The 23596-nt window shown below is 62.9% G+C and overlaps 1 protein-coding gene across 3 annotated transcripts in view; it reads right to left on the reverse strand.

Moving 5' to 3' along the window:
• Positions 1–35: 35 nt before the first annotated feature.
• The window catches only part of ADAP1 (ArfGAP with dual PH domains 1), a 56241-nt gene continuing 32680 nt past the window's right edge, over positions 36–23596 (reverse strand). For 2 of the 3 annotated variants that reach the window (XM_058434360.1, XM_032145873.2), the window contains exons 4-11: positions 21458–21540; positions 7700–7812; positions 6772–6918; positions 2699–2782; positions 2257–2319; positions 1601–1672; positions 1165–1393; positions 36–1081 (exon numbers count right to left, since the gene is read on the reverse strand). In XM_058434360.1, the coding sequence (XP_058290343.1) occupies positions 1053–1081; positions 1165–1393; positions 1601–1672; positions 2257–2319; positions 2699–2782; positions 6772–6918; positions 7700–7812; positions 21458–21540 (820 nt within the window). In that variant the 3' untranslated portion in view covers positions 36–1052. The remainder of the gene's footprint in view (positions 1082–1164; positions 1394–1600; positions 1673–2256; positions 2320–2698; positions 2783–6771; positions 6919–7699; positions 7813–21457; positions 21541–23596) is intronic. The other variant, XM_032145875.2, reaches the window with a different exon arrangement.

Genomic DNA, 23596 nt, shown 5'->3' on the forward strand with positions numbered 1-23596 from the left:
TCCCCACTCCATCCTCGGACACACAGCTGGAACCATGCCAGAGCCACACTTTATTCCAGGATGCGACACGGGGCAGCGGATGCCCGGCCTCAGAAACCCCCTTCCTGCCTATGAGGGCTTGTCCAGGGCTCCCCTGGAACACAGCTCAGCCAGGCAAGGCTGGGAGAGGGCTGGGCCCCCCAGGTGACCTGCAGACGCCTCCACTTGTATGCCCCACACAAGAGGAGCCCCGGAGCCCTGAAGCCCGGCCTGCCTTGGCAGGAAGGAGATAGGTGAGAAATAAATACACGGCTGGGCCTCCAGCAGCAAGCGCGACAGTGCCCGGGGCCCCCAGGGCCACTCCTGTCTCTGGTGACCTCAGTGCGGCCCAGGCCATCGTCCCCAAGGGTTCAAACACCACTGTCGGTGAGCACCGTGCTGGGCCCAGAGGCCATGTGTGGTGGGACGGCAGCCTGGTGGCCCCTCCAGGTGAGGACCAGGGGCACAGCCTGTGGCAACTCCAGCCCAGGCAGGGGCCGGGACCTATGTGGACAATCCACCCAAACACCCCACGGCCCCCATGGCCCCGTGACACACAACAGGCGCTCAATAAATAGTCGTGGAGGTGGGGGGAGGGCGGGGCAGCATGCGAGCAGGGCCCAGTCCCCAGCGGCCGGCAGCTGCCCACCGTGCTGGCCCCAAGCAGGGCTCGGTGCCGAGGCCTGGAAGTTCCCTCAGCCGTGGTGGGCGGCTCCTGGGGGCTGTGTCTGAGCTCCGGAGCCAGACTGGGCCGTGGAGAAAAGGGGGCCCCGGGTCATGGAGGGGCAGGTTGGCTGGGTGTGGTCAGCAGCAGCATGACGGGGTTAGAGGTCAGGCCCAGGGCCTGGGCTGCCTGCCTTGAGGTTCCAGAGAAGCATCCTGGAAGCTGAGGCTTGGGCCCTACCTGGCCGCGCCGGGCTGCCCTGAGGAGCAGGTGGGGCCGGGTAGCCTCAGGACGCTGGAGCCCCCCATCCACGGGTCCCCTCTGTCCAGCCACAGTGAGTCCAGTGTCCGTGGGCCTCCGGCCGCACTCGCTAAGGTTTATGCTTGAAGTGCGCCTCCACTGCAACGGAACAGGGTCCAGTGCTGTCAGAGCCGCAGGGAGCTGGGAGCCCTTCCAGCCCGCCGGCCGCCTGCCCCCCTCACCTGCGTACTCCTGGGGTAGCATGGGCCTGTCCACCGCCTTCTGGAAGGCCGCCACCCACTCCCTCTGGTCGGACTCCGTCTCGCAGGCAAACAGAAACTTGCGGTCAGGCGTGACGATGGTGATGCCATGTGGCCAGTGGTGGCCCTGGGTGGACGGTGGGAACCCATGCAGTACCGTGTAGCCACTCTCCTTGCTGCCAATGAAGACTTCCCCTCGGGCGAAGGCGTCCTGTGGGTGGGGACCGCACTGGAGGCGGGGCCGTGTCCCTTCCAGCCGCGCTTCACTCAGAGCCATGTCCCTCCCAGCCCTGCTTCACACAGGCCAGGACTCTGGAGGCACCCACCCTTCTGTCACGCATCTGGCAGCCCCAGCCAGTGAGCTGCCCTCCCATGCTGGCCAGGGCCGGGCCGGGCCGGGGCCACAGCTCCTCCTTACCAGGGGGTCTTTGAAGTACATGAGCCTGCGGTCATCCATGGTGAACCAGCGCTTCCGGAAGCCTTCCGTTTGCTGTGGGTCAGAGAAGGCCCGTGACTGGCAGGTCGGCCAAGGCAGGCCCTTGCATCCAGCTGACCACGGCACACCTCTGAGGGCAGGGCCCGGGCCAGTCACCTCCACTCACGCCTGCCGCTGGCCACGCCACACGAGGCCTCTGCACACGCCGGTCCTCCAGTCTCCACATGGCACCTCCCTCTTGCTCCTCCAGGTCCCCCAGCCCTCCCTGGCCCCAGATGGGGGTCCAGGCCTCACTCACGAGCCCTCACACCTGCACTTCTCCTCTGGGACCACTAAGACTCCCGGGGTTTGTGTCTCCCACGTCATGCCTCAGGCAGTGGCAAGATGTGGGCCCCTGGCCGCGCGGGTGCACAGTCCCGTGGGTGAGGAAGCTGGTCGGACTGAGCGGGCGGGGAGGGTCTAACCAAAGCCTAGGACGGTGGCCCAGGTCTGCGGGGACCCCGGCCAGGCACAGACAAGGGGCCGTGAGGACCCACCAGACACCAGTTTAAAACACAGGCGGCAGCTGGGAAGGCCCGCTTCGCTTCAGTCGGAGACCCACCATGGCGCACCCCAGGCCGCACGGGCGGCACACGCACCTTGGGCCCCGTCTTCTCCATGTAGCCTTCCTTCAGGTAGTTCCTGGAGAGCTTTGGCACCAGCTGGGGCAGGACACACCGGGCGGGGGGCCTCAGAAGTGCAGCTCAGGCCGAGCCCCTCCCTGGCTGTGCCCCTCCGTGCTCCCCTCACCCCGGGTCCCCCGGACAGGGCCCAGGCCCGGCTCAGCCTCTGCAGGATCCATGTTTCTGCCTCTGCTTGCCACCCCTTCCCTGCCCCTTTCCCCTTTAGCTGAGCTGAAGTTCTAGAGTGAGGCAGGAGGGCTGTAGGCACTTCAGGGTGAGCCCTTGGCCAGTCCCAGGCCCACCCTCAACGTCATCCCAGACTCAGGCCACGAGGGCTCCGTCCACCCCCCACCCCACCACCCCTGTCCACCCTACCACCCCTGTCCACCCTGGAGCTGACCGCAGGGCCGCCACTCACATCTGCGTCGCTGGCCCCCGGGAATGCCACCTGCAGGTAGTGGAAGCGGGCAGCTCGGAGTGCATTGAACCAGTCCACAATCTCCTGGGGGCAAAGGCGGGCACAGGCTTGTGCTGAGGAGGCTGCAGGCCTGGGGTCTCCACAGAGGGGCTGCTTCCCCCAGAGCCCATCCCCTTCCTCCTCCCCAGCACCTCAGCTCCCAGCAGTCCTGCCGCAGGCCTGGCCCCTGGGCCCGCACTGCTACACAGGGGCTGCTACACAGGGGCTGCCCCTCTGCGGGAGGGCAGGTGCAGCCTCCCCCAGCAAAGTCCTGAGAAGGGCTGAAGGGCTGAAGGGCTGAAGGGCTGGGATGGGCTGGGATGGGCTGGGATGGGCTGGGCTGGGATGGGCTGGGCTGGGCTGGGTCGAGGGCTGCCATCCAAGCTCACTCTCTGGCCCTGGTGCTGCTGGGGCCTGGGGCCTGGGGCCTGGGGCCTGGGCCAACCTGCCTTCCTTTCGGATGGTGTTATTTTTATGAAGATCCTTATTTTGTAGCTCATGCAAGTCTTGGGAGGCTCATCTGTTTATAAACGCCCTTGGAGCTGTGGCCCCTACCGAGAGTGGGCAGAGGGCAGAACTGCTCTCCAGGGAGCCGCCCTGGTCCTCTGGAGAGCGTGGGGTGGGCCAGCACCCTGGAACAGAGGGCCCATAAGCCCAGGCCTGGCACCCAGCCCCACGTCGGGTCCCTTTGGGTCTAGACTTCAGCCTAGCTGTCCCCCGCCCCCAGACCCAGTGCCCCTCCTGGGGTCTGCCCAGACCCTTGGCCCCATGACCTTATAACCTGGGCCCCAGGCCTCCTGTTCAGCCTACAGCCTGGAGCTGGTGACCTCTGGGAAGGTGCCCATCTCCACTCTTGGCTGCACCGTCTCCTGGCCAGGAAGGGCCAGGAAGAGCCAGGGAGCCCCATCCCTCCTCAGGCCTCTCCCCAGCCCCTTTGGCCTTGAGTTTTGTCCCGCAGGCAAAGCCCCCAGCACTGGACCAATCCAGTCACGGCTTCTCCAGCGGGCACCTGGCCCAGCACCAGCTGGAGGATGGTGCGGCCCCAGGCTCCTCCCACAGCAGTGGGATTGCCCTGCCCTCTTCCAGTGGCCCCACACCCAGCAAAGCCCCACCCACCCCGACTGCCCCTCATAGGCCTCCAGCCCTGCTGCTTTCCTCCTGTGACCCTTCCTCGTAGGCCACGCCCACCAGCCACGCCCACACCACCAACCAGCCCGAGGCCCCGCCTCCACTCCTTCCCCCTCCCACCCCGTTCCTCTGGCCCGCCCCACCCCATTGGCCGCGCCCTCCCTCCTCGTAGAGGAAGCTGAACCCGTCCACACCACACTTGCCCCAAAGGCCTTGGGAATTCACATGGAGGGGGCTCTAAGCAGGAGAACTGGTTGGAAAATCGCCCCTTTTCCCCCAGCAGGAGATGGAGCCGACTCTGGGGCTCCGGGCAGACGAGGCATGCCTGGTGCACTCCTGGCTGGAGCTCTGTGACCCTGCAGGCCGTAGCGGAAACTCCCTCAGCTCCCACAGCTGGGGGCCAAGCGTCTGCCCTGGGCGGGGGGAATTATCTTTGGAGGATCCGACCTGCCCAGATTCCAGGATACCTGGGAAAGATTTCTCCCAGGGAACACAGCAGATCACACGGGCAGCAACGCAGAAGACAAACATTTTTCAGGGATAAGAAAGCTTCAAAAATTAACGTTAATAAGATACCACAATCACGAACCAAAAACAAGCGTTTCAAAAAGGAATACTCAGCTAGGCGCGGTGGCTCACTCCTGTAATCCCAGCGCTTTGGGAGGCAGAGGCGGGTGGATCACTTGAGGTCAGGAGTTGGACACCAGCCTGACCAACATGGTGAAACCCGGTCTCTACTAAAACAAAAATTGCAGCTGGGCGCGGTGGCTGACACCTGTAATCCCAGCACTTTGGGAGGCCGAGGCAGACGGATTACCTGAGGTCGGGAGTTCGAGACCAGCCTGACCAACATGGAGACACCCCGTCTCTACTAAAAAAACAACATTAGCTAGGTGTGGTGGCGCATGCCTGTAATCCCAGCTACTCGGGAGGCTGAGGCAGGAGAGTCACTTGAACCAGGAAGGCAAAGGTTGCAGTGAGCCGAGATTGCACCATTGCACTCCAGCCTGGGCGACGAGCGAAACGCTGCCTCAAAAAGGAAAAAAAAATTGCCTGGGCGTGGTGGTGCACGCCTATAGTCCCAGCTACTTGGGAGGTTGGGAGGCTGAGGCAGGAAAATCACTTGAACCCAGAGGCAGAGGTTGCAGTGAGCTGAGATCGTACCATTGCACTCCAGCCTGGGCAACACAGCAAGACTGAATCTCAAAAAGATAAATAAATAAAAAGAAAAATAAATACTCCAAGAACCAAAGGCTCTCTGAAAAAGTAAATGCATGAAAACAGAAACAAAACCCTCAATACAGTGTTGGAGAAAAAGCTGAAGAAATTTCCCAGAAAGTAGAAGAAAAATGAACCAGTTTAAGAGCGCCAATATCTCAATAACAGGAGTTTCAGAAAATGAGAACAGGAAAAGTGGAGGGAGGAAATTATTAGATAAGAAAGCAACCCCTGACCTCATGGAAACCAGTGACTGGACTGGAAGGGCCACCCTGGGCCTGTACCCAGCACGGCATCGGAGAATTTCAAAACCCCGGGACAGACGTACTGGGAGGGAGGAGTCTGTGGTGCAAAGCCTTCAGAATTAGCAGGAGAATTAACTCCAACCTAGAATTCTATATCTAGCCCCAGTCCAAGGTGCCACATTCCAAGGTGCCAGGTGACCACTTTCCTTCCAGGCACATCACTTCTACCAAGAGGAGTAAGTAAACCAAAAAGACGTGGGACCCGGGCAGCAGGGGTCCACCCGGGAAAGAGACGAGGCTGCAGGAGCGAGATCTCCAGGCCGTGGGAGTCGCAGGTTCCTGGTGCCCGACTGCCTCCAGAGACAACAGTCTGTGGAGGGTCTGCGGCAGCACATGGTCAACTGCGGCAAGGAACACAGCCGCTTGCTGTGGGAAAAGTGATCACAGCATGCTCTGAGGCCAGGGGCTGCACCCGACGTCGGCCCCCCAACAACCCCAGGGGCAGATGCCAGCGGAGCATGGTGGGCAGGGGACGGGCACGGGCACGTGGGAGGGGATGGAAAGAGCTGGAACCTCTCCTTCCACGTGGGAAGTTGTCAGATGGTGCCTAAAGTGGGTAAATCTGCAGCGACACCGGCAGGTTATTTTTGGATATGGGGACAAATTCCCAACGGGGGTTAGGAGGGGCCTCAAACTTATGTTTCTCAAGACTGAGGAATGATTTATCGCTTTAGACCGTGTGCACACAGACGTGTGATAAAAGTAGAAATGAGAAGCTAAGCAGCAAAGAGGCTGGGCCCACCGCTGGGCCCCTGCAGCCTGGCCCAAAGACAAAAGCTTGTGTGGGAGTTTCACCTGGGTTCCCCCCACCAAGCCCTCCAGAGATGCGGGGTGCACCCGCCCTCCCCGCCGCCACACCAAGGGCGGCCAAAGGAACACTGCCCAAACCAGCCCCAGAGCCAGCTGCTGTCCCCTTCTCCTCCCCGTAGGAACCCAGTTCCCCCCAAGGCCCCCTCTGGGCACTATGCAGGTGGTGGATCCTCTAGCCCAAGCTGGCAGCCCGCACTGATGGGGCCAAGCTGGTGGCCCCAGAGACAGCGTGGTAATCCAGTTCCTGGGCAGCCCGGCCCCGGGAACCTGCCTTCCTGCACCTGTCTTCCCATGCTGCCCACCCGGTGCCCGTCCTCCCACACATCCAAGCACCCACCTTCCCACGCTGCCCAGCCCGAGTTCCCGCCTTCTCATGCCGCCTAGCCCAAGTGCCTACCCTTCCACGGCACCAGGCCGAGTGCCCGCCTTCCCACACTGCCCAGCCCAAGTGCTTACCCTCCCATACCGTCCAAGCACCCACCTTCCCACACTAAGCACCCACCTTGCTGTAGCACCCAGCCCAAGTGCCCGCCCTCCTGCGCCACCCAGGCCCGAGTGTCCGCCAGCGCCCACCTTCCCGTCCTCGTGGTAGATGAAGATGTTGCGTGTGCTGTTGTCCTTCAGGTAGGTGACCTGCAGGCCGTGAGGGTGGCCGATCTTGGCCGGCTGGAAGGTGGCATTCAGGTGCTCGATCTTCATCACGGCCTTGGGCTCCTTGGCCTGGGAAGGGGTGGGGTCTGAGCACCTCACGGGCCGCCGTCCAAGCTCGAGGGAGCAGGAAGGGTGGGCCCTGTGGGTGCTGGTGGCACACCTGCTATGCTGTGTGGCTTTGGGCAAGTTACTTAACCTCTCTGAGGCCTCCCAGTCTGTAAGCAGAAGGTAACAGCACCTCACTCCCGGGGTGATGGGGACTCAACGACACTGTGCAGGTGGCATTTGACATCAGACACTGGGCCTCCCTCCCCAGGGGCAGCCCGGGCCCCACACGGCACGGCGGCTCCCACGGGGGCAGGCCCCAGCCACCAGCCCACCTCCAGCCAGTGCCCGACACAGCTCAGGCGGGTGCTTCTGACCATCAGCCCACGGCCCCGGGGCCACCTTGTGGAGACCCCGCTGTTCTTGCCAATGAGTTTGTCCTGTCCCGGGCCAGTCTCCCCAGGGTACCTCCAGGAAAGCTGGGGGCTTTCTGGGGTCCTGGCTGGCTCCAGAGGGGCCCAGTGACTAGGTTCTCCCCCTCCCACGGCTGGGCCTGAGTTCAGGGGGCCCTGCCTGGCCACCCAGGCTCCTGGAAAGCCTCAGCTGCCCCACCCTGGGAGACGCGGGGGCCGGCACACAGAGGCTCACAGCCCATCACAGGCCGGTTCTCCTGGAGTGTCCCCATCGGGGCAGGGGGCAGCAGGGAGGGCAGCTGAGGATGGACGCGGCCACCACAGGCCCCAGTGTGGGAGGCCAGGATGCTGACCCGGGAAAGGCCCCTACCCCACCCCTGTGTCTGGCTCACATCATTTCTGTTGAAATACTTCAGGGCACCCTCTCGTTCTGTCAGCACGAACTTCCGGCTTAAAAACTGCCCGTTGTCCCGGCCACGCTTCCAGAGAAAGCCCTCACGGTACCCTGTGGGGGAGAGGGGACACGAGGCGTGACGGTGGATGGGGGAGAGGGGACACGAGGGGTGACGGTGGATGGGGGAGAGGGGACACGGGTGATGGTGGATGGGGAGAGGGGAAACGAGGGGTGACGGTGGATGGGGGAGAGGTGACACGAGGGGTGATGGTGGATGGGGGAGAGGGGACATAGGGGAGACAGACGGGAGAGGGGACATGGGGGAGAGAAGACAGTGGGAGAGGGGACATGGGGGAAGACGGGACCCGGGGGTGAGGGAACACAGGGGAGATGGGGGAGAGGGGACACGGGGGAAGACGGGACCCGGGGGTGAGGGAACACAGGGGAGATGGGGGAGAGGGGACACGGGGGAAGACGGTTGGGGGAGAGGGGACACGGGGGACATGGGCCAGATGATGATGGTGGATGGTTGGTGAGGGGATATGACAGTGGACCAGGGCTGGTGGCTGCAACCCTGGCCCAAGCCAGCCCGAGGAGGGCCTGGACGAGTGGGACTCCAACCAGCTATCCTTTACTGGCCCCCGGGGACCCTCCCCACCCTGGGTGGGCATGGCCAGAGCCGCCATGGGCAGAGGCAGGGCTGGGTCCAACCTCATGCTGCCCGGGAGAGGACCAGGCTGGCCTCCTCCCCCCTCCCTCAGCCGTCCGCAGCTGCCGGGTCCAGGTGGTGCCATCGCCTCTTTTCTCAGGAAAGCTCATCTGAGGGGAGCCCAGCCCAAGCCCTCGTCTCCACCTGTGGCCTCATGCACACCACACAGCCACAGAAAAGTGGCCCAGACATCCCCCCCCCCCCCCCCCCGGGGGCCAAAACCCAAACCCCCCCCCCCTTTTAGGGGACACCCCCCCGCCGGGGGGGGGGGGTGGGGGGGGGGGGGGGGGCTCGGGGGGGGGGGGGGGGGGGAGGCAGAGACACGAGGACAGGAGGGAAGGGGACGTGGCTGTGGAAACCGAGGCCGGAGGGGGGCCCCAGAGCCCAGGAGCGCCGGGGAGAGGGCAGAGGACCCGCCCTGAGCCCAGAACCAGCTCTGCCCACCCCGAGCCTCAAGCCCATGGGATCATCCTAGAGCTCTGACTGCCAGAGCTGGGAGAATAAACGCGTGTGGCTTCACGTCACTGAGCTGTGGTCAGTGACCCACGTGCAGCCACTCAGAGGGGCGTTCCCATCCCCCCAGGCCCCGCTCCCACTTCCGCTCCCTGTCCGTGGTTCCCATCGTTGCCTGTCCTTTCTCCTATGGACTCAGATGCAGGTTCTTCTATGGCCCTGGCTCTCCCGCCCCGACAGCACATGGCTGGCAGCATCTGTGTCCTGGGCTCCGTCTGCCAGGCCTTGGGTCGCGTGCAGGTCCCGCCATCGGCAGCAGCTCTGTGGCCAGGGTCGAGGGCGTCCTCAGTGGGCGCTACCTCTCCCGGGGTCACGGGGCCGTCTGCCGAGTGTCCGTGGGCCCCTCCCAGGGTCGTGGGACCGTCTGAGCGTTCGTGCGCCTGTCCGTGACCCCGCAGTGACCCCGCAGTGACTTCAGAGAGCACTTGCTGGGGACAGCATCCTGTCCTGCCACGTGGCCTGGGAGCCCCTCGAGGGCTCATCTGAGGGCGGGGGCTGCTGGCCTGTGCTATAGGGACGCGAGGGGGCTGCAGGCTCCAGGTAGGGCTAAACAGCCCCCTGCAGCAGCCAACAGGCCAGACAGAGCCTCAGCCAGCTCAGATTCCAGACACCGCCCGTCAGCCCTGACCATCAAATCCCCTGCTCCCCGGCGTCCCCTCCCCGGCCCCATCCCGACACCAGAGACAGAGACCAGGGACTATTTTCTCTGCTGAGATGCCATAAAACGCCTGGAGTCGGGGAGGGGACAGCTGGCGCCATCGGGGAGGGGGCCTGGGCTGTCTTGGATGGTGCCAGACGGGGCCTGCTCCCCACACTGCCTGGAGCTCCCTTCCTCCCAAGCCTGTGCAAGGCTGATGCCCCAGCCCCGTGCGCACAGCAGCAGCCAGGAACCCCCTTCCCATGGAAGAACCCCCTTCTCCTGCTTCTCGCTGTGACAGCGAGGCCACCAGTGTCCCTCAGGCCCAAACAGGGCTGCTCAGAACGCCTGTTGACTCAGTGAGCCCCTGCCCAGGCACAGCTCTGCCTCTGGCATCAGGACCTCTCTGGACGCGGCGCTTGGTGGCTGAGGGTGGACGCCAAGAAGTGCCCAGGGTGGCATCGCAGCAGCAGGCCCAGCGGCACTTCCCGGCCTGCCGCTCACAGCCTTGTGTACACCCTGGGGAGCCTCCAAGGTGTGCGTGTCCGTGTCACCGATGCAGACAAGTTCGGGCCACCTCACCCACGGGGGCTGGAGCTGGCTGGGTCCAGTGTGTTGGCTCCACAGACCCCTGCCCAGGACACAGCGGGGGCCCCTTCCAGCAACCGGGCTCGGGAGGCCACAGGGTGGGGACGCGCCCCTGCCATGCCCGCCGCGCCCAGCTGGTGGCAGCAGTGCTCTGGGAAGCACGCAGGCCGCGGGGTCCGGGAGGCCACTGCCCCCTGGCACGCGCGCGGCAGCTCCAGCGTTCTCGGGGTCCAGACGCCAGGGGGAACCCCGGTCCTCCCGACAGCAGGCGCCAGGACGCCGCATTCCAGGGGCAGTGACGGCGCAGGAGTGTATTTCAGGACGGCGCTGGCCACGATCCCGGACTCGCCCCACGCCTAGTCCAGACCTCAGGCTGAGCCTCTGCTCGCCCCATGCCTGGCCAGCCCCTTGGCCTCGCTGGGGAGGGCCAGGACCTCAGGGGTCTGCAGCCCCCTGTCGGCGCCAGCAACAGCCAGTGAGACGGGGCTTCTCCCCCACAGAGCAGCCCCTCCCACGGCAGCATCCTGGACAGTCAGGTGCGCTGCGGCCAGAAATGGCCATTTTCTCCTAAAGGACTCATGAGTCCTGGGGCAGAGACCAGAGGACTCAACCAGCATTTATCAAACACCTACTGTGTGCCAGGCCCTACTGTGTGCCGGGCCCTGCTGTGAGCTGGTCCCACTGTGTGCTGGGTCCTATTGTGTGGGGTGGGGGGTCCCACTGCACACCAGGCCCTACTGTGTGCCCGTCCCACTGTGTGCCAGGTCTTGTCCCACCTGTGGGGGCTGGGTTCAGTCCACACCCCATGCCCTGCTCAGACGCCTCTGAGGAGCCCTTCCGCCCACTGCATGGCTAAGAGCAGGAAAGATTCTCAGCATCTCCATGACCCACAAGAACGGCAAAACCAAACCAATGCGCGCGTACACACACACACACGCGCCCAACTGTGGGCGGGGACGCCGGCCCTTCCACGCTGCCCGTGGGGACGTAAGGTGCCCAGTCCCTGGAAAGCAGCCAGGCTGTTTCTTCCACCACGGTGAAGTGTGCACATCACATGCCTCAGAGAGAAGTGAAATCCGAGGAAACAGGAACAGCCTTCACATAAAGCCCACACCCGTTTACGAGGCTCAGTCTTTTTTTTTTTTTCCCCCCCACCCAGGTTGGAGTGCAGGGGCGCTATCACAGCTCACTGCAGCCTTGACCTTCCAGGCTCAAGTGATCCTCCAGCCTTGGCCTCCCAAGTAGCTGGGACCACAGATGCATGCCACCACACCCGGCTAAGTTTTGTATTTTTTTTGTAGAGATGGGAGCACACTGCGTTGCCCAGGCTGGTCTCGAACTTCTGACCTCAGGTGACCCTCCTCCCTCTCCTCCCACCGTGCTGGGGTTGCAGCCTGAGCCCCACACCTGGCCCGAGACTGCTGGGTCTTGGATTTGTCAGAGCTGGAACTGTACTCTAAATAGGATATGCAAAGTAGATGTAAATCACACCTGACGTATGTGATTTATATGCTAATTATCTCGTAAACTGGGGCAGGGAAGCACGTGGCCCTGCTCTGAGTGACAGCTCACAGGGTGGTGGGCCCTCTGGGGTGAGAACTGGGTCCCCGTATCTCATGGCGCCTCTGGCCTTCCACAGGGAGGGGTGCACCATGGATGGGTGGCCTCTGAGAACGGGGCCAAGGCCCTGATCACTGCACCCCGGCCGTCCCTGTGAAGGGCCTGGACCTGGCTTCCGGCCTTTGGGTCCTAGTGGCTCCTGCCCTCCCCCAGGAGGCGAACACCGGAGCTCATGGCAGAGCAGTGTCTCCTTGCTGGGCAAGGCCTTAGAGTCGAAGGCCTCCTCCGTGAGCCTGCACAGGGCTCCGTCTCTCCCTGCCCGGCCCGTCCACCCAAGCTCTCCGACCCATTAATGCACCTTCTCCAGGCTGGTGCGTCTGGGGCCAGCAGAGGCTGAGAACCAGCGGCCATATCCTGTGGAGGGCTCCAGGTCCCAGCTTCACCCTGCGTGGGGCTCTCTCTCCAAACAGCCAGGACAGGCAGGCTCCCCTGCTCCCAGGGGTGAGGCCAGAGCGGGGGTGAGGGCCCCTGGGGTCAGCTCTCACACTGTTCCTGTTCTCATACAGCCCCCAGCACGGGGCCTGGCCCCCGACAGGCCTGGAGAGACTCCCCCACTCACACACGGGTTCACAGTTTCCACAGCACCTTCCTGCCCAGAGTGACGTGTAGATGCCCCCATCCCCGCCAGACTGCCCAGGCTGCAGGAGGGGCCGCCCTCAGGGCCAGGTCAGCCCCAGGGTACCCCCTTCCCAAGCCCCAAACCCTGAGGCCCCCACACAGGGGCCCCAGTGCCCAAGAACAGTGAACCCTGACTCCTATAAGACAAACATGGGGGCAGGAGTCCCGCGGAGGGCCAGGAAGGGGGCAGAAGTCCCGCGGAGGGCCAGGAAGGGGGCAGGAGTCCCGCGGAGGGCCAGGAGTTGACACCCACCCAGGGAGGGGCAATGGGGCAGCCCTACCACCTCTGGCCAGGCCCCAAACACCCGTCCCCTCATGGGCCACCTAAGGCCTCGCACTGCCTGCAAGGAACGTCTGGTGATGATCCCAGTAACGCCCTCGTACCGCACACCATCGTCCCCACTATATGGACAGGGAAACCGAGGCCCCAGACCTCGTGCACAGCCCCAGCCCCCTCCTGGGCTCTGTCTGCCCCGTGACATTTAGGGCAACGGTCGGCCCATCCCTGCCTGGTACCACCAGGAGGGGCCGTCCTGAGCCGCAGGGGGAACCACAGAAGCTCCGACAGGAGCACGGGGTCCGGAGCCTAGAACAGGAAGCCCCACGTCTCAGCGAGGCCAGGGCCTGGCCCTCAGGACAACATGCGGCATTGTCCAGGCCCCTGTGAAAGCTGCCATTGAGGCTGCGGCCCAAGGCAGGGCTAGCGCGGGGTGGGAGCAGCTGTCACCAGGGTCACCCCCCGGGGCAGGCAGGGGGGCAAGGCTGGCTCAGACACAAGGATAAACCCCCACATCTGGGGGAGGGGTGCGGCGCGTCCCCACGCCATGACCTTGGCCGAGGGAGGCGGCGCAGAGGGTGGGGGAGCCTTGCTGGTTCAGTGGGTTGAGGTTCACCTGGGGCCACAGCGGCGCACGCTTCCGCTATGCACTGACACCAAGGGTTTCTCCCCCTGGTCCTTTGTCGTCAAAGAGCATCTTGGGGAGACACAGTGGCCACAGAGGGGCTTCCCTGCCACGGATTACTGCAGGGTGCACCTCGGGGCGTTTCTGCTTCCCTCACTTCTCTTGCATTTATTTTATTTTGATACGGAGTCTCGCTGTCGCCCAGCTTGGAGCGCAATGGTGAGATCTCGGCTCACTGCAACCTCCAGTTCCCAGGTTCAAGCGATTCTCCTGTCTCAGCCTCCTGAGTAGCTGGAGCTACCGCGCCTGGCCTGTTTATATATATTTTAAGACAAGGTCTCTCTCTGTGGCTGGAGGGCAGTGGTGCAATCACAGCTCACTGCAATCTTGACCTCCTGGGCTCAGACCATCCTCCCACCTCAGTCTCCCGAGTAGCTGGGACCACAGGTGCCTCCATGCCCAGCTAATTATTAAACTTTTTCTTGAGACGGAGTCTCCCCACGTTGCCCAGGCTGGTCTTGAACTCCTGGCTCAAGCAATACTCCCACCTCGGCCTCCCAAAGTGCTGCAATGACAGGCGTGAGCCCCGGCGCCCGGCCTTCTTTTGTATTAACTGGAATTCATGTGCAACGGCTGCTGGCCTTCTTTTTTTTGTTTGTTTGAGACAGAGTCTTGCTATGTCACCCAGGCTGGAGTGCAGTGGTGCAATCTCAGCTCACTGCAAGCTCCACCTCCCGGGTTCACGCCATTCTCCTGCCTCAGCCTCCCCAGCAGCTGGGACTACAGGTGCCTGCCACCAGGCCTGGCTAATTTTTTGGTATTTTTAGTAGAAATGGGGTTTCACCGTGTTAGCCAGGATGGTCTCGATCTCCTGACCTTGTGATCTACCCGCCTCGGCCTCCCCAAGTGCTGGGATTACAGGCGTGAGCCACCGCGCCCAGCCCTCCCCTTTCTCTTCACTTATTCCATTCTTTATGTATATGTCTCTGGACTTGGGGGCGTGTACCTTGCTCCCTGGGTTATAATCCTCTTATACCATCTTCCTTTTGTTGCTCAAATTACTCCAGCTTTAGCCATTAAAAGGTCCTTCAGAGGCCAGGTGTAGTGGCTCATGCCTATAATCTCAGCACTTTGGGAGGCCGAGGCAGGCGGGTCACCTGAGGTCAGGAGTTCTAGACCATCCTGGCCAACGTGATGAAATCCTGCTCTGCTAAAGATATAAAAATTAGCCGGGCCTGGTGGGGGGCGCCTGTAGTCCCAGCTACTCAGGAGGCTGAGGCAGGAGAATGGCGGGAACCTGGGAGGTGGACGTTGCGGTGAGCTGACACTGCACCACTGCACCGCAGCCTGGCCAACAAAGCAGGAAAAACAAACAAAACTCCTTCAGAAAAGCCCGGTGGTGATCCTTCCTTTTGGGTGCCCTAACAGAGGGATGGAGCGGGGCTCCCGCTTCCTCAGCCGTGGACCCTGGGTGGCGTGGCCCACACACAGGACACCTGGGGCCCCCGCCCTGTGAGAACAACCCGACCGTTTCCACCCACAGCCAAGGTGCAGGCTGTGGGCACCGGGCGTAGCGCAGCCTCTGGGAGTTCCTGGTTCTGGCTCATTCGGGGCAGACCTGCAGCCACTCCTCTGTGCAGAGTGGGAGCCGCCTGGCCCAGGCCTCACCTGGCCAACATGCGGTTGGGGTGTGGCAGGCCCTTCCCAAGCCCCGAGCTTCCCCTTCCTCCTGGGCCCTGCCGCAGGGACTTCTGTATTTCCCTGTGGTTGTGAGGTGTCGCGGCTGCCGTGAGAAAGCGCTCTTGTGGCAAACCCAGGGAGCAGGGCAGGAAGCGCTGCCGGGAATCCCCAGCGCGCTCTGCGAGGGGTTGGGGAGGCTCGGGAACTGCCAACTGGCCCTGGGGCCCTGGGCAGGGGGCTCTGGCTGCGGGGCGCCCAGACAGGACATGCCCTCTCCTGCTGCTGCACCCACCCAGACACGGCCTCAGGGTGGGGGCCGTGGGGAGGTTCGGGGGGTCCCTGAGGTCTAACCCTGAGCACCAGATGGACACCTGCTCCCTCATCCACCCAGCAACGGGCAGGACCTGGGGTTCCAAATAGCGGCGGGAAGCTAGGTCTGTGGCAGAGGTGCCCTGGAGCCCCTGAACACACAAGGAGACAAGCAGGGCGTCTCACAGGGCCCTGGAACCCCACCCTGTGCAGCACCCAGAGACAGCAGTCTGGAGCACCGACAGTCACTGCCTGCTGCTCCCCAGGCACTTGACCGTCTGAAGTGGCCAGGCCTTCGTGCCTACGGACCAGGGTGCAGGGGCAGGGTAGAGGGGAGGCTTCAAGGAGGGGTGAGCCCTGCCCTGAGCAGGTGGCTGTCAGTGGGACCTGAGCACAGGGCCATACAGCTCAGGCACCTCTGGGTCCCTGGGATCCCAGCAGCCTCCCTGCAGCCGGGGCTCTGGGGCCCGAGGCCCTCTGGCTGACGTGCCTGGTGCCTCCTGTGCAACCTGGAAGGTGCCGTGGCCCAAGGGTGGCAAAGGCCTTGGCGGAGGCAGGGACAGACCCACGCCCTCAGGGCCTGCAGACACCTGGGATTCTGTTCCTATGACTTTCAGGGCCCTGTGGGGAAGGGTGGGAATGGCAAGTGAGGAGGAGGCAGTGGTAGCATTCTCGGTAGCAACAAACTTAAAGAAACAAGATGGGGCCGGGCGTGGTGGCTCACGCCTGCAATCCCAGCACTTTGGGAGGCCGAGGCAGGCAGATCACGAGGTCAGGAGTTCGAGACCAGCCTGGCCAACATGGTGAAACCCCATCTCTATTAAAAAAAAAAAACAGAAAAATTAGCTGGGCGTGGTGGTGCACACCTGTAATCCCAGCTACACAGGAGGATGAGGTAGGAGAATCACTTGAACCCAGGAGGTGGAGGTTGCAGTGAGCTGAGATTGCACCACTGCACTCCAGCCTGGGCAACAGAGCTAGACTCCGTCTCAAAAAAAAACAAAAACAAAAAAAACAGGATGGAATAGGAATGCTGGGTTAAAGGCCTCCGTGCTGCCAGTGGCTGCAGCCCCCGGACCTTTAGTGGGAGCAGAGGTGAGGGCCTGGGGTCTTATCCACTCAACAGGAGCCCCCAGAGGCCTGGGGAGCTGGTGCTCAGAGGTAACGAGACCTCTGGAGACAAGGCCAGCACTGAAGGTCGCCCACCTGCCTGGGAGGGAGGAGGCCGAGGAAAGGTCTGGAAGTCTCCTACGCCCCCCTTCCGGTGTGAGAAAGTTTCTCTTCCAGGGAGGGCACGTCCAGACACCACCTTCAACATCAATGACCCTGCAGTGGAAAGCAGACCTGGTGGGACAGGAGGGGCCCCAGCACTCCCAGCTGCAGCCTCAGGCCTCAGCTCCCAGGACTGCCTGCAGCCTCCAAAAGCAATGCACGGGACCCTGAGCAGGCTCTGAGGGAGCCACAGGCAGCAGCCGCTCTGGAGGGACGGGAGCCTTCCCCTCGGCTCGGGCTCCCCATGCCCTCCCTGCAGCTTTACACCCTTGGCCCTGGTCCCACCTCCATGGACCTGCTCTGAGCTCTCCAGCCTCACCTGAGCGTTCCTGTGCTTAGCGAGACAGCAGCCACACTCTGGAGCAGCCGCAGTCTACGACCCCGTGCCCTCCGCAAGACGCTGCCACACTGCTGCCAGGTAACGCCTGGCCACGGCACTCACGGCACCTTCACAAAGGGCCAGCCCTGCACTCACACCTGTGCACCTCCCCACCATCCTCACACCTGTCCAGGGGAGAGAACAGAGGGCGCAGCCCACGGGGCCTGGTCTCCACAGGCAGATCATGAGCCTGGCGCTGTGGATGTGGACGTGGCCGCCCCGCCAGGCCTGGTATGAGAAGCGGCCGTTTACTCAGCGTGGGCTTCAGAGGCCGGCAGGCAAGGCCAAGGCCTCCGGCTCTGACCCTGTGAGCCAGCGTGTGCCTGAAAACCTCTGCCCCGACTCCACCCTGCTGGGAGGCCTCTCCCTCCCTGACCCCTGCCCGAGGGTCACAACAGGAGGCTTTAGCTCATCTCAAATGCTCTCAAGGGAACATCTCAGACAACAGCAAAGGCGGGGAGCGGGATTCCAGTGGGGCAGCCTTGGGCCTGGGGCGGGAGGCGTCTTGGGTCACCAGCGCTGTCACCACCTCCTGGCCCTAAGCCCAGTGACACCCAAATACGCCTGCAGAACCCAGCACCCGCGCCCACTGCCCAACTGCCACCCGCCTGCAGAACCCACGCCCACTGCCTACAAGACGCTGTCTGCCACCCGCCTGCAGAACCCGCACCCACTGCCCACGAGACGCTGTCTGCCACCCGCCTGCAGAACCCGTGCCCACTGCCCACGAGATGCTGCCACCCACCTGCAGAACCCAGAACCCGCACCCACTGCCCACGAGACGCTGTCTGCCACCCGCCTGCAGAACACACGCCCACTGCCCACGAGACGCTGTCTGCCACCCGCCTGCAGAACACACGCCCACTGCCCATGAGACGCTGTCTGCCACCTGCCTGCAGAACCTGCACCCACTGCCCACCAGACATTGTCTGCCACCTGCCTGCAGAACCTGCGCCCACTGCCCACCAGACGCTGTCTGCCACCTGCATGCACCCCCACTTCTGGAACCCAGACCCCATCTTCCCCAGAAGGGCCACTCCAGGGGCCAGAGGCAGGCATGCCACCTAGGGCACCACGTCTCCCAAGTCACATCCCGGGCCCGACGGGTCAGAGCTGATGAGACAGGGACTTTTCCCAACACTTCTGTGAGCCACAGCTGACCTTTCCCGGCAGCCTGGGAGAGCAGGGATGTAAAACCCAAACTCGCCGAAGGAGGTGGCCACCAGGAGGGTTGGTGCCAACCCAGAGACGCAGAACTAGAAGGTGGAGGTGCTGAAACCAGGTCCCAACAACACTGACTAAACCCCTAGATCAAGCTGTGCCTGAAGCCAGCGCTGTTATTCCAGCCAATCCATTTCCAGTTTTGCTCACACCAAGTTGGATTTTCCATCCTTTACAACCAGAGGGTTCTGATACAAAAACAGACACAAAACTCAGTCCCGTGGTCATGCCAGCCCAGCCCACACCTGCCTCTGAAATGAGGTCACATGCCACCTTGCTACAAATTACTAAGATGTTTCTGCCAAGGGAAACAGAGGGGCTCTGGGGTGATTCTTTGTGGGTTTCAGGCAGGAGTGGAGGAGGGGTGTGCTGGGCGCTGAGCAGGCCTAGGTACCTGCGTGTTCAGCCCCTGATCTTTCTTGCTCCCTCACACACACAGGGATTCTTAGGAGAGGAGGAAATTGCTGTCTGGGTGGACAGTAATTGAATCAATGCCTGCACAGGCCGGCTGTGTGCCAAGTGGGGGTTGGGGGGGGCAGCAGCCGCCCTGGAGGAGGGCAGAGCTGACAGGGCTGCTGCATGAGACCCCAGCCTGACCTCGGGAGGTGCCTTGCTCAGGCCTGGGGCAGCCTCCCACCGGTCACCCCTGCTCACCCCGTGCCGCTCCTGGGAGAAAATCCATGATCCTGACAGAACCCAGGGAGGTGCACGGGAGGGGGGCGCAGTGCCAGCTCTACCAGGGAGGGCCAGGAGGGGTTGGAGCATTGGGGTTTAGGGGCTCCTCCATGAACCCACCTACAATGCCAGGACTGTGTTCAGCCATTTCAGGGCTGCCTCTCTTTGACATATTTTGAGACAGAGTTTTGCTCTGTCGCCCAGGCTGGAGTGCAGAGGCGCAATCTCAGCTCATTGCAACCTCCGCCTTCCAGGTTCAAGCGATTCTCCTGCATCAGCCTGCTGAGTAGCTGGGATTACAGGCACCTGCCACCGCACCCGGCTAATTTTTGTATTTTTTAGTAGAAACAGTTTGCCCCGTTGACCAGATTGGTTTCGAACTCCTGGTCTCAAGTGATCCACCCGCCCGCCTCAGCCTCCCAAGGTGCTCTTTTATTCTTGGGGTGAGATTCACAAATACGATTCTTCTTTTTACAGATATACTCTCGCTCTGACGTCCAGGCTGGAGTGTAGTGGTGCAAACTTGGCCCACTGCAGCCTCTGCCTCCCAGGCTCAAGAGATCCTCCCACCTCAGTCTCCCAAGCAGCTGGAACCACAGATGTGCGCCAGCTACGCCCAGCTAATTTTGCATTTTTTGGTAGAGTCCAAAGAATGAGCAACATGGGGTTTCGCCACATTGCTCAGGCTGGTCTTGAACTCTTGAGATCAGGTGATCTGCCTGCCTTGACCTCCATAAAGTGCTGGGATTACAGGCGTGCACCAACCACGCACAGCTCATTTTTGCATTTTTAGTAGAGACGGGGTTTCACCGTGTTGGCCAGGCTGGTCTCAAACATGCTGACTGCAAGGGATCCGCCTGCCTCAGCCTCCCAAAGTGCTGGAACCACAGGCATGAGCCACTGTGCCCGGCCCCTTTTTTCTTTTTTTTAAGACAGAGTCTTGTTGTGTCACCCGGGCTGGAGTGCAATCATGCAAACACAGCTCACCGTAGCCTCAAACTCCTGCACATAAGGGCTGCTCCTGCCTCAGCCTCCCGAGTAGCTGGGACTACAGGTAGTGCCACCATATCCAGCTAATTTTTTCTTTCTTTAAAGGGAGGGCATCTTACAATGTTGCCCAGGCTTGTCTAACCACCAGCGATCCTCCTGCCTTGGCCTCTCAAAGTGCTGGGATTATAGGCATGAGACACGGCGCCTGACCTCATGTTCCGCCATTCCAGGGCAGCCTCTCTTTTACACAAGGGCAGTTGGGGCAGTGCTGGGGTTGAAGGTCCGGGCCCTGGGGGCTGCTTCCTCCCTGCGAGGAGCTCACATGGCCATGCCCAGCACCACCAAACATCCCTGTCCGGCCTCTGGACCCCGCCCCGCCCGTGCTGACGTTCAGAACCAGGCCCTAGGGCTAGGCTTGCCTTGGTTTCCCTGTCTGTCGACACGGTGGAGGAAGGGGCACCCAGGAAGCTCCAGCGTGCAGATGCCCAGCTGCCCTGGGGAAAAAAGGCCCCCAGTCCCCGAGCCCACCTCACACAGAGCAGCCAGCAGGAGGAAGCCGGCCCACCCAGCTGGGGGCTCCGACTCAAAGCCCCAGGGTTTAAATGAGATGCAAGGAGAAGCAGGAGTTGGGAGCTACTGGGAGGCACAGCCTAAGGCTTGGGCAGCACTGGGGAGACCGAGGCTGGGGTGGGGAGACCGAGGCTGGGGTGGGGAGACCGAGGCTGGGGTGGGGAGACCGAGGCTGGGGTGGGCTGGCCTCCCAGGCCCCCACGGCACTGCCTCCCAGCTCCCACCTCCACAGCCCCGCCAGCCCATGAAGCTCCAAAGACGCTGCCTGGATGTCTCTGCCGCCCTGAGGGCCCCCATGGCACCCAGGCAGGCCCAGGGGAGGTGGAGGCCACAGGCCCGGGCTGCACCCTCCCCACCTGCAGCACGGTGTCGCCACACAGAGGATGCCTCGTGCCCCTCACCCGGGCCCTCGGGTCCTGCCCACACTGCTCGAGAGAGGGGTCCCTGCAGGCCACCCCGGAATGGAAGTGCGTGTCTACCACCAGCAGAGGGGCCAGCCACGGCCCCACCGGGTCCCCCATGCCCCCTACTCCTTCAGGGCTGGGCTGTAGACAGCTGTGGGGACCCCAAGCCCCCAGTCACCCCGCTCAGAGGGCAAAACAGGTCCGGGGGTGTCCGGGGATGCGGGTTCAAATCCATGAGCGTGTTACCCAGGTTAATAATGACTCTGCCCACGCGAAAGGGAGGGAGGGAAGGAGGAAGAGACAGAGAGAGGGAGACAAAGAGATGGAGACAGAGATAGAAGGACACAAAAACAGAGGGAAAGAAACAGAGGAAGGATGAGAGACAGACATGGAGAGGGAGAGAAACAGACACAGAGAGCTAAAGAGACAGGAGAGAGAGGGTGGAGGGGAGAAAAACAGAGACAGTCAGGTGGGGGTGGGTGGGAGAGCTGGGGAGGAGAGCTGGGGAGAGGGAGGGAGATGGGGAGGGGGAGGGAGATGGGGGGAGGCAGATGGGGGGAGGCAGACGGGGGGAGGGAGACGGGGGGAGGCAGACAGGGGGAGGGAGACGGGGGGAGGGAGACGGGGGGGAGGGAGCTGGGAGGCCCCGCCCCACCCGGGCGGCCTCACCTGCCGAGTAGGGCTCCTGCTTCTCGGGGTAGATGAACTCCTGTCGCTCGTACTTGGCGCGGATCCACTGCTCTCGAAGGAGCCTGCGGGGAGAGGACAGACTGAGCCACTGGGCCGAGGCGGCCTCTGACCCGGACCCTGGACATCTCAAGAGGCTCTAGGGGCCCCCGGCAGACTCGAGCCGCCCCTCTGGGCACAAGATCCCGAAAGAACTGCAGGGTCAGCCTCCTGCACTGGACGCTTCTCACTCTGACATTGATTGATTGGTTTCTCGTGCGTTCGGCCCCTGGAGCGTCAGGCCTCACGTTCTGCACACGCGTTCCCGGTGGACGGGCTGGCGCCTCCCCTCTCCTTCCCACCTTGGCCTTAGCTGATGCCCCACAGGGCTGGGGTACAGGGGTCGAGCCAGGCCCCCCACCCCGAGTCGGATGCCCCGGGCCCTCCCCGACCCTCCCCACCTCGCTGGACCCGATCTGGGAAGTGGCCGCTGTGCCACCTTGCACCCGCCGTGCCACCTTGCACCCGCCGTGCCACCTTGCACCTGGTTCTGAGATACAGGGCGGGGCTGTCAGGGCACCCATCGAGGTCAGGAGGCGTCCGGGGCATCAGGAGAAACTACCGGCAAATACCCAAGAATCCAGGAAGACCCGGGATGGGGAGAAGCCCCCGAGAGCAAGGCCTGGGACGAGGGCCCCTCCACGGCACCCGCTGAGCCCAGACATCCCTGCCCAGAGCCACCCACCATGGCCTCCCCATCCACCGTGACTCACTCGAGTGAGGCCGACACCGTTGCAGAAACCACGACCCACACACAGGCCCGGCACGGCCCAGGGCACAGGCAGCGGCCCGCAGCCTTTTCCACTCCCAGGGAATTAAGCGGCAAAGAACAAATAGGAACCCCGTGGCCTCCCGCTGGGCCCACGTGAACCGCCTCAGAGACTGGGCGGGAATCCTCGCCCACAGGAGCTGATGGGTGACGGGTCCCAGCTGGGTCTCTGGCCCCTAGCCCCAGGTGTGTGAGTGTCTCCCACCTGCTACAACAGATCACCCCAAAACTCGGTCCCCGAAAGCAACACAAATGTATCGTCTCGGTCATGGAGGCCAAACGTCTGAGATCAAGGCGCCGGCCAAGCTGGTCCCTCCAGGTGTTCTGGGGAGAATCTGCTCCAGGGTCCCTCCCACCCCTGGAAGCCGCCAGTGCCCCCACCTTGGCCGCCGTCCTCACCTGGCCTCCCCTGTGGGGTTTGGGCCCACCCTACTCCAGGACAACCTCACGACCTTATTTTAACCTGAAGGCATCTGCAAAGATCCTACTTTTCTTTCTTTCTTTTAGAGACAGGGTCTCACTGTGTCTCCCAGGCTGGGGTGCAGTGGTGTGATCACAGCTCAGTGCAGCCTCCAACACCTGCACTCAGGATCCTCCTGCCTCGGCCTCCCAAGTAGCTGGGGCTAGAGGTGTGCACCACCATGGCCTGGGTCATTTTTTAATGTTTTGTAGAGATGGGAGCTCCTATGTTGCCCAGGCTGGTCTGGAACTCCTGGGGCCAATCCTCGCACCTGGGCCTCCTGCAGGGCTGGGATTACAGGTGTGAGCCTCGCGTCGGCCCGTTCCCAGATGAGTTCACCTTCACAGGGGCGGCAGATTAAGACTTTAACACGTCTTTTGGGGGGACAGCATGCAGCGGCCTGAACCGCTCCGGCTGTGTGGCCGCGGAGGAGTTGCCCCCCCCCCAGCACCCAGCGTCCTGTGACCCGAGGGTCACACAGCGGCCTCTCGGAGTCTCAGGAGGACCCAAGGCCGCACGCGTGGAAGCCACACAGCGGCCTCTCGGAGTCACAGGACGACCCAAGGCCGCACGCGTGGAAACCGGGGGCCTGTGGACGAGAGGCAGATGCCAGGGACGGCTTTGATAACCACGCCTGCCAATGGCCCTCAGGGCGGGGCACCCACGGGGTCGGCAGCCCTGCCCTGGTGCAGACTGGGCCCCCAAGGCTCACACCCGCATACAAGGGCGTCCCAAGGCCTGGCACAGAAGCTGCCAGAAGCAGCAGCAGCAGGAGGAAGCCCAAGAGTGAGCACCAGGAAGTCGGGGGCTGGACCCCATCCTGCCCAGTGGAGCCCTCCCGAAGCCCCTCATC

Source organism: Hylobates moloch, unplaced genomic scaffold (assembly GCF_009828535.3).
Source record: "Hylobates moloch isolate HMO894 unplaced genomic scaffold, HMol_V3 SCAFFOLD_24, whole genome shotgun sequence".
Lineage (NCBI taxonomy): Eukaryota > Metazoa > Chordata > Mammalia > Primates > Hylobatidae > Hylobates > Hylobates moloch.